This window comes from Cornus florida, unplaced genomic scaffold, assembly GCF_030987335.1.
Source record: "Cornus florida cultivar Cherokee Brave unplaced genomic scaffold, ASM3098733v1 CherokeeBrave_3.0.0_Hap2_Chr04, whole genome shotgun sequence".
In the NCBI taxonomy this organism is placed as follows: domain Eukaryota; kingdom Viridiplantae; phylum Streptophyta; class Magnoliopsida; order Cornales; family Cornaceae; genus Cornus; species Cornus florida.
The window spans coordinates 19,780,001-19,793,809 of NW_026775574.1; the positions used below are offsets into that span (position 1 = coordinate 19,780,001).

General features: G+C 32.2%; 2 protein-coding genes across 2 annotated transcripts; both read left to right on the forward strand.

Annotated features, from left to right (window-relative positions):
- Positions 1 to 7,459: 7,459 nt before the first annotated feature.
- LOC132304804 (probable transcription factor At1g11510) lies at positions 7,460 to 9,139 on the forward strand. Its single transcript, XM_059802522.1, has 2 exons — positions 7,460 to 7,802; positions 9,006 to 9,139. Exons 1-2 carry the CDS (start codon positions 7,460 to 7,462, stop codon positions 9,137 to 9,139), a joined length of 477 nt encoding a protein of 158 aa, XP_059658505.1.
- A 1,638-nt stretch (positions 9,140 to 10,777) lies between these two features.
- On the forward strand, positions 10,778 to 11,383 carry LOC132304805 (uncharacterized). Its single transcript, XM_059802523.1, has one exon. It carries the CDS (start codon positions 10,778 to 10,780, stop codon positions 11,381 to 11,383), a length of 606 nt encoding a protein of 201 aa, XP_059658506.1.
- Positions 11,384 to 13,809: the final 2,426 nt, after the last annotated feature.

Here is a 13,809-nt window from a genome sequence, read left to right on the forward strand (position 1 = left end):
ATAAATTTTTTTTCTTCTTTTTCTTTTGTATTTTATATTTGTAATGTTTATATATATATATTTTTTGCACAGTGCCCCTCTTGACTTAAAATCCTGGCTTCGTTGCTGCTACCAACCTTCGTGATCATCTTTGCTAAAAATAAGTGAGGTAGTAAACTTTTCTAAAATAAAATGCTTGCTCATCAAACAGAGCGCAACAAATATACCATTCGCTCAACCCTAAACCTCCTTTCTTTCTTGGCGGCCAAAACCTTGATCTTATTTTCAAACCTTTAAGAGAGAGAGGGACCGACGCCAATGGAAAACTAAAAATCGAATTCCTGTCGGCGTCCAAATCATAGACATTCATTCACTACACAGCCATCCACTACACAGACAAACACATCTACAAGAAAACAGATACAGACAACCCCGAGGGTTCCATGGATACAATAGAAGCCAAGGCTAGTTCAATGGGAAAAACACAAGAGGTATTTTTCTAAATTTTTGTTTTAAACTTCTTATTCTATAGATTTATTTATATCATTCTAAATGAATTTCAGAGAGATTTCACTCTTAACACTTGGTGCAAGAAAAAGCCAAGTAGCCAATTCTAAAGTTAAGTGACACCACCATGTGATGATGGATCAATGGCATAGAGACTTCCATAAATATTTTTGTGATTATCTTTGGAGATTAGATCTGTGTTCAGAATGACATATCACATACGATTTTGATCTGTATGGTTAAGTTCTTTTTTTAAATATATATTAATCTTCAATCCCGGCCATTTGAATATGTGTTATATCTTTTAGAATCTAATGCAAATATTCTATTCTATAGCGTGTGCATTTATATTCAATAAATACTTGCTAGTAGTACTTGCTCTCTTGATTTCATGAATGTTGTGAATATTGCCTTTGAAATTATATTTTCTAAAACAATCTTTTTTCAGTGGGATCATTTGCCTCAGAACAACTCTGATGCTAAAGAAAAGTTAATCATATCTCCTAAACAATTAAATTTCTTTAGATCATTGTATTTCTAAACATACTTTTGGGAATCGAATTTTCTTAATAAGTCATATCTCGTAAACAATAGAAATAGTGCTTTTGGAATTCATTTTTTAAAATAAACATTTACATTAGAATAGTTTTCCAAAAATAATATACTCTATAGTCATATTTTCAAAATAATTTCTAAAAGGAAAGTTTTTCCAAAATAATATTTACAAATAAAAGAAAGTTTCTTAAAACAAAAATGGCCCAAATATAATGTTTCTAAAAAACACAAGTTGTTAAATATCACTTTCTATATATTTTCAAATATAATATTTTCTTAAAATAAAATGTTTCCTATAAAGTACTTTTCAAAAATTATATTTTTAAAAATCAAATTTTCCTAAAAGTCATATCTTTCATAAATAATACTAAGAAATCATATCTTGTTTCAAAAATAATATATATTTTAAAAATAATAATATACTAAAATCAAAGTTCCCTAAAATTATATATATTTTTTCAAAAATAATATTTCCTTCAAATCAATGGTTTCTTAAAAGTAGTATATTTTCCTTAAAATAATCTAAAATCGTACCTTTTCCTAAAATAATCTAAAATCGTATCTTTTCCTAAAATAATCTAAAATCATATATATATTTTTAATAATACTAAAATTATATTTTCTTTAAACAATAATATTTTCTCTTAATATAAAACTTTCCTAAAACAATTTTTTCTTAAAATAAATCTTTCCTAAAAGCTATTTTCATAAAATAAGACTACATCCTTAAGATCATCCAAGATTAATTTACTTTAAAATAGATATTCAATTCCAAAATTAAAATTAGGACTTAATTATATAAAGTTTCATATTTTCTAATAACTCACGTTTTCTTTTCGAAATAATATTTTCTAAAAATCATATTCCTAAAATAATATTTTATTAAATCACATTTTTATGGAAGATAATTTCCTTTCCAAAACTAATATGTTAATAAACTATGAAAGCATTGATTTCATCTCCCAATAGATATAGGCCGTTTACAAATGATAATTGAATAAATATCTCTAAGTATTGAGACTACACATGTACTTTTTGGAATGCAATATAAAAATAAGGTAACCGTGTTTCACGGTGTCATGGGGTGCCTAACACCTTCCCCATTCACAACCTAACCCCCGATCCCATTAATCAGATTTTCGTAGACTAAGTTGGATGTCAAATACATTAGGACCCAAATTAGACCTCTAATGTGTCTATCTATTTTTCCAAGGTCCTTAGACACTATAGGTGACCTAGCACACCATAATCCTATGCTAGGTGGTGACTCTGATTATTAATAAATTGGCCCTACTCAAAATAAATATCATTTGACCATAGTCAGTACTCCATTGCATTAACCTCCTTTTCTGACCCATAAGTGTTTAATATAACCCTTAGAGAGGGTGGGAAAAATCCGGGCGTGACATAAATGTGAGATTAAGAGATTGATTTACTTCACATTGCGACAATAGAGATTTGTAGTACTAATTTCACCAAAAATGTAGACGGCGCTGCGACAATAACGATTTATGTAAAAAAAAAATGGGGCATTTTGAATTTGTGTTAAACTGCAGAGTTTGTTGTAGTGATCGAAGACGTAAGTCATGAACGAAGATTATCCAAGGTCCCAATAGTAGTAGAGTTCAAAACAACCTAAATATAAAAATAAAAATAAATGATAATTTAAGCAACTATATAAGTATTTACCTAAATATAAATAAAAATAAAAATGCATTTATATAAGCAACAAGGAATTAGAGAAGCAAAATTTTACTACACCGAACCAAAAACCAAATATAAGCAGCCAATTTTACCAAAAATTCACGACCCATTAAACAAAAATAATACTGATCTCAACCAAAACTTTGATGACTTGACAGACTTGATTTTATCCAACACTAGTTTAGTCTATTGATGAATTAAGTGAACACATTTTAGGTATAACTTCATTTCATGAATCTGCAAATTTCTCCACTTTTCCTCCATCTTCTTAGCATTGGCACTTCCAATCAAATGCATTCCTTTCTTCAAGAAGTTCTTCCTAGACTTCGACAACCCGTGGTTTACCCATTGCAATGACTCATTCAATCTGGGATATATGGACAAAAAAATTATTTCCACTAGCCTTTATTCCACCACTAGCTGCTGTTATGTATACACCACTACCCCATATCTTCTTTGAGAGCGCGAATGTCTTGCGCTCATAGGGCTTAGAGAAAAACGGATTCTTGCATTTTCCTGCATTTTTCCTGTACTTTTTCTTCAGCCTGCTGATCTTATCCGTTAGTTGTTTCCTAAAGCCTGCTGTGAAACGTCCGGCAGAAGGATTAGAACAAAATGAGATACTGGAGCCGCAAAGGAAGAAAAGAGCTTGGCAATGGTCGTCAAGCTATCGAAGAGAAGAAGTTTGCTTTTTGTAGGTTCTAGAACAAGGAGGATGAAATTGCCATCTTGAAGGGAATGGTTGAGTACAAATTGAGTAATGGGGTTGACCTATATACTGATATAGGTGCCTTTTATGAATATATCAAAAAAAATTTGTCCATGTATCCCAGATTGAATTAGGGACGTCTCCACGTTTTCGGCGAAATTAATTGATAAATAGGCTTTTCCTTAATTATTGGAGAGATTGTATCTTATCATACTTGTATATATATATATATATATATATATATATATATATATATATATATATATATATATATATATATATATATATATGCATGTTTAGGTAACCAATACGCCAGTAGCCTAGCGGTACCAAGCTCCTACTTCTCAAAGAGAGGTCAGGGGTTCAAGTCTCAGTGGAGGCATGTGTGTGTGAATACCAACTAAGGAAATATATATATATATGTGTGTGTGTGTGTGAGATTGAGAGATTGATTTACTTCACAGTGTGGCAATAAAGATTTGTAGTACTAATTTCGCTGAAAATGTAGACGGCGCTGCAACAATAACGATTTATGTAAAAAAAAAAATGGGTATTTTGAATTTGTGGCAGACTGCGGAGTTTGTTGTAGTGATCGAAGACCCAAGTCATGAAAGAAGATTATCCAAGGTCCCAATACTAGTAGAGTTCAAAACAACATAAATATAAAAATAAAAATAAAAGATAATTCACTCATTTTAAGCAAACTATATAAGCATTTACCTAAATATAAATAAAAATAAAAATGCATTTATATAAGCAATAAGGATTAGAGAAGCTAAATTTTACTACACCGAACCACGAACCAAAAACCAAATACAATTTTACCAAAATTTCACGACCTATTAAACAAAAATGCTACTGATCTCAACCAAAACTCTTATGACTTGACAAACTTGATTTCATCCAACACTAGTTTAGTTTGTTGATGAATTAAGTGAACACGTTTTAGTTATAACTCCATTTCATGAATCAGCAAATTTCTCCATTTCTCATCCATCTTCTTTGCATTGGCACTTCCAAACAAATGTATTCCTTCCTTCAAGAAGTTCCTCCCAAACTCTGACAACCTATTGTTTACCCACTATAATGACTCATTCAATCTGGGATACATGGACAAAAAATTCTCTTCACTAGCCTTTATTCCACCATAAGCTGCTGTTACTACATATACACCACTACCCCATATCTTCTTTAAGAGCTCAAATGTCTTGCGCTCATGGGGCTTAAAGAAAAATGGATACTTTTCTTTTCCTGCATTTTTCTTGTACTTTTTCTTTAGCCTACTGATCTTATCCATCAGCTGTTTCCTAAATGGAATGACATGAAGAGAATTTTTGATATATTCATAAAAGGCACCCATATCAGTATATGGGTCAGCCCCATTACTCAATTTGTACTCAACCATTCCCTTCAGGATGGCAATTTCTTCCTCCTTGCTCCAGAACCTGCTAAAAGCAGGCTTCTTCTCTTCGATAGCTTGACGGCCATTGTCAACTTTTCTTTTCTTTCTTTGCGACTCCGGTATCTTATTTTGTTCCGACGTCTCTGTCGGACACTTCACAGAAGGCTTTGGGAGGGGTTTGAAAAAGTGGCAATCAGATTTATAGTCAGATTCAAATTCTGAATGAGAATATTCTTCAAAACTGGTTGAATTGGATTTTTGGACATAAATAATCCTTTGCCTTTTGACAAGAGATCACCAGTTGTCCAAAAATCCAATTCAACTAGTTCTAAAGAAGATTCTCATTCAGGATCAGAATCAGAATTTGAATCTAAATCTGATTGTCGCTCTTCCAATTCCCTCCCAAAGCCTGCTATGAAACGTCTGTTAGAGACGTCAAAACAATATGAGATACCGGAGCCGCAGAGACAAAAGGGAAAAGTTGACAATGGTCATCAAGCTATCGAAGAGAAGAAGTCTGCTTTTAGTAGATCTAAAGTGAGGAAGAAGAAATTGCCATCTTGAAGGGAATGGTTGAGTACAAATTGAGTAATGGGGCTGACCTATATACTGATATGGGTGCCTTTTATGAATATATCAAAAATTCTCTTCATGTCGTTCCATTTAGGAAACAGCTGATGGATAAGATTAAAACATTAAAATTAAAATTGAGCTATCAAACATGCATATATATATATAGTAAACGGATATATGTTTAATATATATATATATATATATATATATATATATATATATATATGTTTATGTTTACTATATTTATATATATTCGTCTTGAAGGGAATGGTCGAGTACAAATTTTTTGTCCATGTATCAATCTCTCAATTTTTAATGGGTTGTGAGTCCCTTTTTAAATTCAAATCCCTTTAATATAGGACGTTTTTCCTTAATTATTTAATAGATAGGCTTTTCCTTAATTATTGGATGTATTGTATCTTATTATACTTGTATATATATATATGCATGTTTAGGTAACTATATATATATATATATATATATATATAGATGTGAGATTGAGGGATTGATTTACTTCACATCATGGCAATAGAGATTTTAGTACTAATTTCGCCAAAAATGTAGACGGTGCTATGACAATAACGATTTAAGTAAAGAAAAATGGGGTAATTTCAATTTGTGGCAAACTACTGAGTTTGTTGTAGTGATCGAAGACCTAAGTCATGAAAGAAGATTATTCAAAACAACCTAATAATAAAAATTAAAATAAATGATAATTTCCTCAATTTAAGCAACTATATAAGCATTTACCTAAATAAAAATATAAATAACAATGCATTTATATAAGCAACAATGAATTAGAGAAGCAAAATTTAACTACACCAAACCAAAAACCAAATATAAGTAGCCAATTTTACCAAAAATTCACGACCTATTAAACAAAAACACTAATGATCTCAACCAAAACTCCTATGACTTGATAGACTTGATTTCATCAAACACTAGTTTAGTCTATTGATGAATTAAGTGAACACATTTTAGGTATAACTCCATTTCATGAATCTACAAATTTCTCCACTTCTCCTCCATCTTCACTGCATTGGCACTTCCACGTAAATGCATTCCTTGGCACTTCCACGCAAATGCATTCCTTCCTTCAAGAAGTTCCTCGCAGACTCCAATAACCCATAGTTTACCACCTGCAATGACTCATTCAATCTTGGATACATGGACAAAAAATTCTCTCCACTAGCTTTTATTCCATCACTAGCTGCTGCTACATATAAACCACTACCCCATATCTTCTTTGAGAGCTCGAATGTGTTGCACTCATGGGGCTTAGAAAAAAACGGATTCTTGCATTTTCCTACATTTTTCCTGTACTTTTTCTTTAGCCTATTGATCTTATCCGTCAGCTGTTTCCTAAACGGAACTACATGAAGAGAATTTTTAATATATTCATAAAAGGCACCCATATCAGTATGTGGGATATCAGTATGTGGGTCAGCCCATTACTTAATTTGTACTGGACCATTCTTTTCAAGATGGCAATTTCATCCTGCTCACTCTAGAACCTACTAAAAGTAGACTTCTTCTCTTCGATAGCTTGACGGCTATTGTCAACTTTTCTCTTCTTCCTCTGTGGCTCCTATATCTCATTTTGTTCCGATGTCTCTGCCAAACGTTTCACAACAGGCTTTGGGTAGGGTTTGGAAGATTGGCAATTAGATTTAGATTTAGATTCTGATTTTGAATGAGAATCTTCTTTAGAATTGGTTGAATTGGATTTTTGGATATAAATAGTCCTCTGCCTATTGACAAAAAATCACCGGCTATCCAAAAATCCAATTCAACCAGTTCTGAAGAAGATTCTCATTCAGAATCAAAATCTGAATCTGAATCTAAATCTGAATGCCACTCTTCTAAACCCCTCATAAAGCCTCCTTAGATACCGAAGCCGTAAAGGAAGAAGAGAAAGGTTTACAATGGCCATCAAGCTATCAAAGAGAAGAAGTCTGCTTTTAGTAGGTTTTGGAGCGAAGAGGATGAAATTTCCATCTTGAAGGGAATGGTCGAGTACAAATTGAGTAATGGGGCTGACTGATATGGGTGCCTTTTATGAATATATCAAAAATTCTCTTCATGTCGTTCTGTTTAGGAAACAGCTGGCGAATAAGATCAGTAGGCTGAAGAAAAAGTACAGGAAAAATGCAAGAAATGGCATGAATCCATTTTTCTCTAATCCCCATGAGCGCAAGACATTCGAGCACTCAAAGAAGATATGGGGTAATGGTGTATACATAGCAGCAGCTAGTTGTGGAATAAAGGCTAATGGAGAAATTTTTTTGTCCATGTATCCCAGATTGAATGAGTCATTGCAGTGGGTAAACCATGGGTTATCAGAGTCTAGGAGGAACTTCTTGAAGGAAGAATGTATTTGATTGGAAGTGCCAATGCAGAGAAGATGGAGGAGAAGTGGAGAAATTTGCAGATTCATGAAATGGAGTTATACCTAAAATGTGTTCACTTAATTCATGAACATACTAGACTAGTGTTGGTTGAAATCAAGTCTATCAAGTCATAAGAGTTTTGGTCGAGATCAGTAGCGTTGTTGTTTAATGGGTCGTGAATTTTTGGTAAAATTGGCTGCTTATATTTTGTTTTTGGTTCGGTGTAGTAAAATTTTGCTTCTCTAATTCCTTGTTGCTTATATAAATGTATTTTTATTTACGTAAATGCTTATACAGTTGCTTAAAATGAGGAAATTATCATTTATTTTTATTTTTTATTTTAGGTTGTTTTGAACTCTACTACTATTGGGACCGTGGATAATCATCTTTCATGATTTAGGTCCTCGATCACTACAACAAACTCTGCAGTTTGCCACAAATTCAAAATACTATTGTCGCAGCGCTGTCTACATTTCCGACGAAATTAGTACTACAAATCTCTATTGCCATGATATGAAGTAAATCAATCTCTCAATATCTCATATATATATATATATATTTCTTTAAACATGCATATGTGGCAAACTATCAAATAATTAAGGAAAAACATCGTATATTAAAGGGATTTGAATTCTAATGAGATACACATTCTCACATAATTAATTTTACAACAATTATTCAAATATGATATGAGAATCATTCAAATTCAAAAATTCATTAGGCTGGGTTTGGTTATATGGAAATAGCAAGAAAAGAAATGAAAAATAAAAATGAAAAGAAAAGAAATGGAAAATAAAAGAAATTTGATTTTCTAGTATGTATTTGGTTTGGATGAAAATATATTTAAGAAAATTATAGGAAAATATCATATTATAGTTTGGATAACTAAATTCCCAATATTTTATAAAGATAATAAAATAATAAATAATTAGTAATAAAATATATTAAAATTTTCAATTAAAAAATTGTTGTTGTTTCCAAATATAGATGAAGAACATGGTTACAACAAACAATCAAGAACAAGATGAAAAACAACATCAGAAGAACACGGTTACAACAAATAGTTAAGAAGAAGATGAAAAGAACCGTGGTGATGATAAGGAGGAGGATGATGATGAGAAGGTGGAGGAATCAGATGCAGAAGAATAGTAGATTAATATAAACAGCAAAAATGAAAACGCACAAGATGGTGAAGATGAAGATGAAGATGAATCTGTGAGTGACAAAGCAGAAGAAGAAGAAGAAGATGATGATGATGATGTAGATGAAAAAGTGGGAAATAGCCCTCTGCCTATTGACAAGAGATCACCAGCTGTCTAAAAATCCAATTCAACCAGTTTTAAAGAAGATTCTCATTCAGAATTAAAATCAGAATCAGAATCTAAATCTAATTGTCGCTCTTCCAAACCCCTCCCAAAGCCTGCTGTGAAACGTCCGGCAGAGACGTTGGAACAAAATGAGATACCGGATCCATAAAAGAAGAAGAGTAAGGTTGACAATGGCCATCAAGCTATCGAAGAGAATAAGTCTGCTTTTAGTAGGTTCTGGATTGAGATGGATGAAAATGCCATTTTGAAGGGAATGGTTGAGTACAAAAATTCTCTTCATGTCATTCCGTTATGGAAACAATTGATGGATAAGATCAGTAAGTTGAAGAAAAACTACTGGAAAAATGCAGGAAATGGCAAGAATCCGTTTTTCTCTAAGCCCAATGAGCGCAACAAAGAAGTTATGGGGTAGCGGTGTATACGTAGCAGCAGCTAGTGGTGGAATAAAGGCTAGTGGAGAGAATTTTTTGTCCATGTATCCCAGATTGAATGAGTCATTGCAGTGGGTAAACCACGGGTTGTCGGAGTCTGGGAGGAACTTTTTGAAGGAAGGAATGCATTTGATTGGAAATGCCAATGTAGAGAAGATGGAGGAGAAGTGCAGAAATTTGCAGATTCATGAAATGGAGTTATACCTAAAACGTGTTCACTTAATTCAACAATAGACTAAACTAGTGTTGGATGAAATCAAGTCTGTCAAGTCATAAAGTTTTAGTTGAGATCAGTAGCATTTTTGTTTAATAGGTCGTGAATTTTTGGTAAAATTGGCTGCTTATATTTGGTATTTGGTTCGGTGTAGTAAAATTTTGCTTCTCTAATTCCTGTTGCTTATATAAATGCATTTTTATTTTTATTTATATTTAGGTAAATGCTTATACAGTAAAATGAGGAAATTATCATTTATTTTATTTTTTATATTTAGGTTACTTTGAACTCTACTAATATTGGGACCTTGGATAATCTTCTTTCATGACTTAGGTCTTCGATCACTACAACAAACTCTATAGTCTGCCACAAATTAAAAATACTCAATTTTTTTTTACATAAATCGTTATTGTCGCAACGCCGTCTACATTTCCGGCGAAATTAGTGCTACAAATCTCTCTTGCCGCGATGTGAAGTAAATCAATCTCTCTATCTCACATCTATGCATATATATATACACACACACACACACACACAAGTATGATAAGATACAATCTCTTAAATAATTAAGGAAAAACCTATCTATCAAATAATTAAGGAAAAGTGTCCTATATTAAAGGGATTTGAATTCTAATGAGATACACATTCTCACCTAATTAATTTTACAACAATTATTCAAATATGATATGAGAATCATTCAAATTCAAAAATTCATTAGGCTCGGTTTGGTTATATGGAAATAGCAAGAAAAGAAATGAAAAATAAAAATGGAAAGAAAAGAAATTGAAAATAAAAAGAAATTTGATTTTCTAGTATATATTTGGCTTGGATGAGAATATGTTTAAGAAAATTATAGGAAAATATCATATTATAGTTTGGATACCTAAATTACTCTTATTTTACAAAGATAATAAAATAATAAATAATTAGTAATAAAATATATTAAAATTTTCAATTAAAAAATTGTTGCTATCTCCAAATATAGATGAGGAACACGGTTACAACAAATAGTCATGAAGAAGATGAAAAACAACATCAGAAGAACACGGTTACAACAAATAGTCAAGAAGAAGATAAAAAAAACTGTGATGATGAGGAGGAGGAGGATGATGAGAAGGCGGAGGAATCAGAAGAAGAGAAGATTAATACAAACAGTGAAAATGAAAATGCGGAAGATGAAAATGATGAATCCGAATCCGAAGCAGGAGGGCAGAAACAAGATGGTGAAGATGGTGAAGATGATGAAGATGAAGATGTATTTGTGAGTGACAAAGTAGAAGACGTGGGAAATAGTCTTCTGCCTATTGACAAGAGATCACTAGTTGTCCAAAAGTCCAATTTAACTAGTTCTGAAGAAGATTTTTATTCAGAATCTGAATCTAAATCTGATTGTCGCTCTTCCAAACCCCTCCCAAAGCCTATTGTGAAATGTCCTGCAAAGAAGTCGGAACAAAATGAGATACCAGAGCCACAGAGGAAGAAGAGAAATGTTAACAATGGTTGTCAAGCTATCGAAGAGAAGAAGTCTGCTTTTAGTAGGTTTTGGATCGAGGAGGATGAAATTGCCATCTTGAAGGGAATGGTCGAGTAAAATTTGAGTAATGGGGTTGACCCACATACTGATATGGATACCTTTCATGAATATATCAAAAATTCTCTTCATGTCGTTCCGTTTAGGAAACAACTGACGGATAAGATCAGTAGGCTTAAGAAAAAGTATAAGAAAAATGCAGGATAACGTAAGAATCCGTTTTTCTCTAAACCCCATGAGCACAAGACATTCGAGCTCTTAAAGAAGATATAGGGTTGTGGTGTATACGTAGCAGCAGCTAGACGTGGAATAAAGGCTAGTGGACAAAATTTTTTGTCCATGTATCCCAGATTGAATGAGTCATTGCAGTGGGTAAACCACGGGTTGTCGGAGTCTAGGAGGAACTTCTTGAAGGAAGGATTGCATTTGGTTAGAAGTGCCAATGTAGAGAAAATCAAGGAGAAGTGGAGAAATTGGCAGATTCATGAAATGGAGTTATACCTAAAACGTGTTCACTTAATTCATAAGCACACTAAACTAGTGTTGGATGAAATCAAGTCTATCAAGTCATAAGAGTTTTGGTTGAGATCAGTAGCATTTTTGTTTAATGGGTCGTGAATTTTTGGTAAAATTGGTTGCTTATTTTTGGTTTTTAGTTAGTAAAAACTAGTGTTGGATGAAATCAAGTCTGTCAAGTCATAAGAGTTTTGGTTGAGATCAGTAGCATTTTTGTTTAATGGGTTGTGAATTTTTGGTAAAATTAGCTGCTTATTTTTGGTTTTTAGTTAGTAAAATTTTGCTTCTCTAATTCCTTGTTGCTTATATAAATGTATTTTTACTTTTATTTATATTTAGGTAAATGCTTATAGTTGCTTAAAATGAGGAAATTATCATTTATTTTTATTTTTATATATAGGTTGTTTTGAACTCTACTACTATTTAGGGACCTTGGATAATCTTCTTTCATGACTTAGGTCTTCAATCACTACAACAAACTCTGCAATTTGCCACAAATTCACAAATTCAAAATACCCCATTTTTCTTTACATAAATCGTTGTTGTCGCAATGCCATTTACATTTTCGACGAAATTAGTACTACAAATCTCTATTGCTGCGATGTGAAGTAAATCAATCTCTTAATGTCACACACACACACACACACACATATATATATATATATATATATATATATATATATAGTTACCTAAACACACACACACACACATATATATATATACACAAGTATGATAAGATACAATCTCTCCAATAATTAAGGAAAAGCCTATATATCAAATAATTAAGGAAAAGCATCCTATATTAAAGGGATTTGAATTCGAATGAGATACACATTCTCACATAATTAATTTTACAACAATTATTCAAATCTAGTATGAGAATCATTCAAATTTAAAAATTCAGTAGGCTTGGTTTGGTTATATGGAAATAACAAGAAATGAAGAATAAAAATGAAAAGAAAAGTAATGGAAAATAAAAAGAAATTTTATTTTCTAGTATGTATTTGGTTTGAATGAAAATATATTTAAGACAATTATAGGCAAAAATCATATTATATTTTGGATACCTAAATTACCCTTATTTTATAAAGATAATAAAATAACAAAGAATTAGTAATAAAATATATTAAAATTGTCAATTAAAAAATTGTTGTTGTCTCCAAATTATAGAATTATATCATATTATAGTTTGGATACCTAAAATTAAGCTGTCGATATTATAGTTTGGATACCTAAAATTAAGCTGCCGTGTATATTCATTTCTCTAGCTAGGGAAATATTCCATATCTCTCTCTAGATTAACATACACACTGATACACATATACTATAAAAACTTCTCCTCCTGTTTCATCTTCTGAATAATAAGATAATGAATTCGAACACCACTGACCAACAAAAAGATGAGCAAATGAACAACACCATCGACCAACAAAAAGATGAGAAACAACATCAGAAGAACATGGTTACAACAAACAGTCAAGAAGAAGATGAAAAGAACCGTGATGATGAGGAGGAGTATGATTATGAGAAGGTGGAGGAATCAGATGCATAAAAAGAGAAGATTAATACAAATAGCGAAATTGAAGACGCAGAAGAAGAAAAAGATGAATCCGAATCCGAAGTAGGAGGGCAAAGACAAGATGGTGAAGATGATGAAGATGAAGATGAAGATGAAGACGAATCTGTGAGTGACAAAGCAGAAGAAGATGATGAAGATGAAGAAGAGATGTAGAAGAAAAAGTGGGAAATAGTCCTCTGCCTATTGACAAGAGATCACCGGCTGTCCAAAAATCCAATTCAACCAGTTTTGAAGAAGATTCTCATTCAGAATCAGAATCTTAATCGAAATCTGATTGTCGTTCTTCCAAACCCCTCCCAAAGCCTACTGTGAAACGTTCGGCAGAGACGTCAGAACAAAATGAGATACCGGAGCAGCAGAGGAAGAAGAGAAAGGCTGACAATGACCGTCA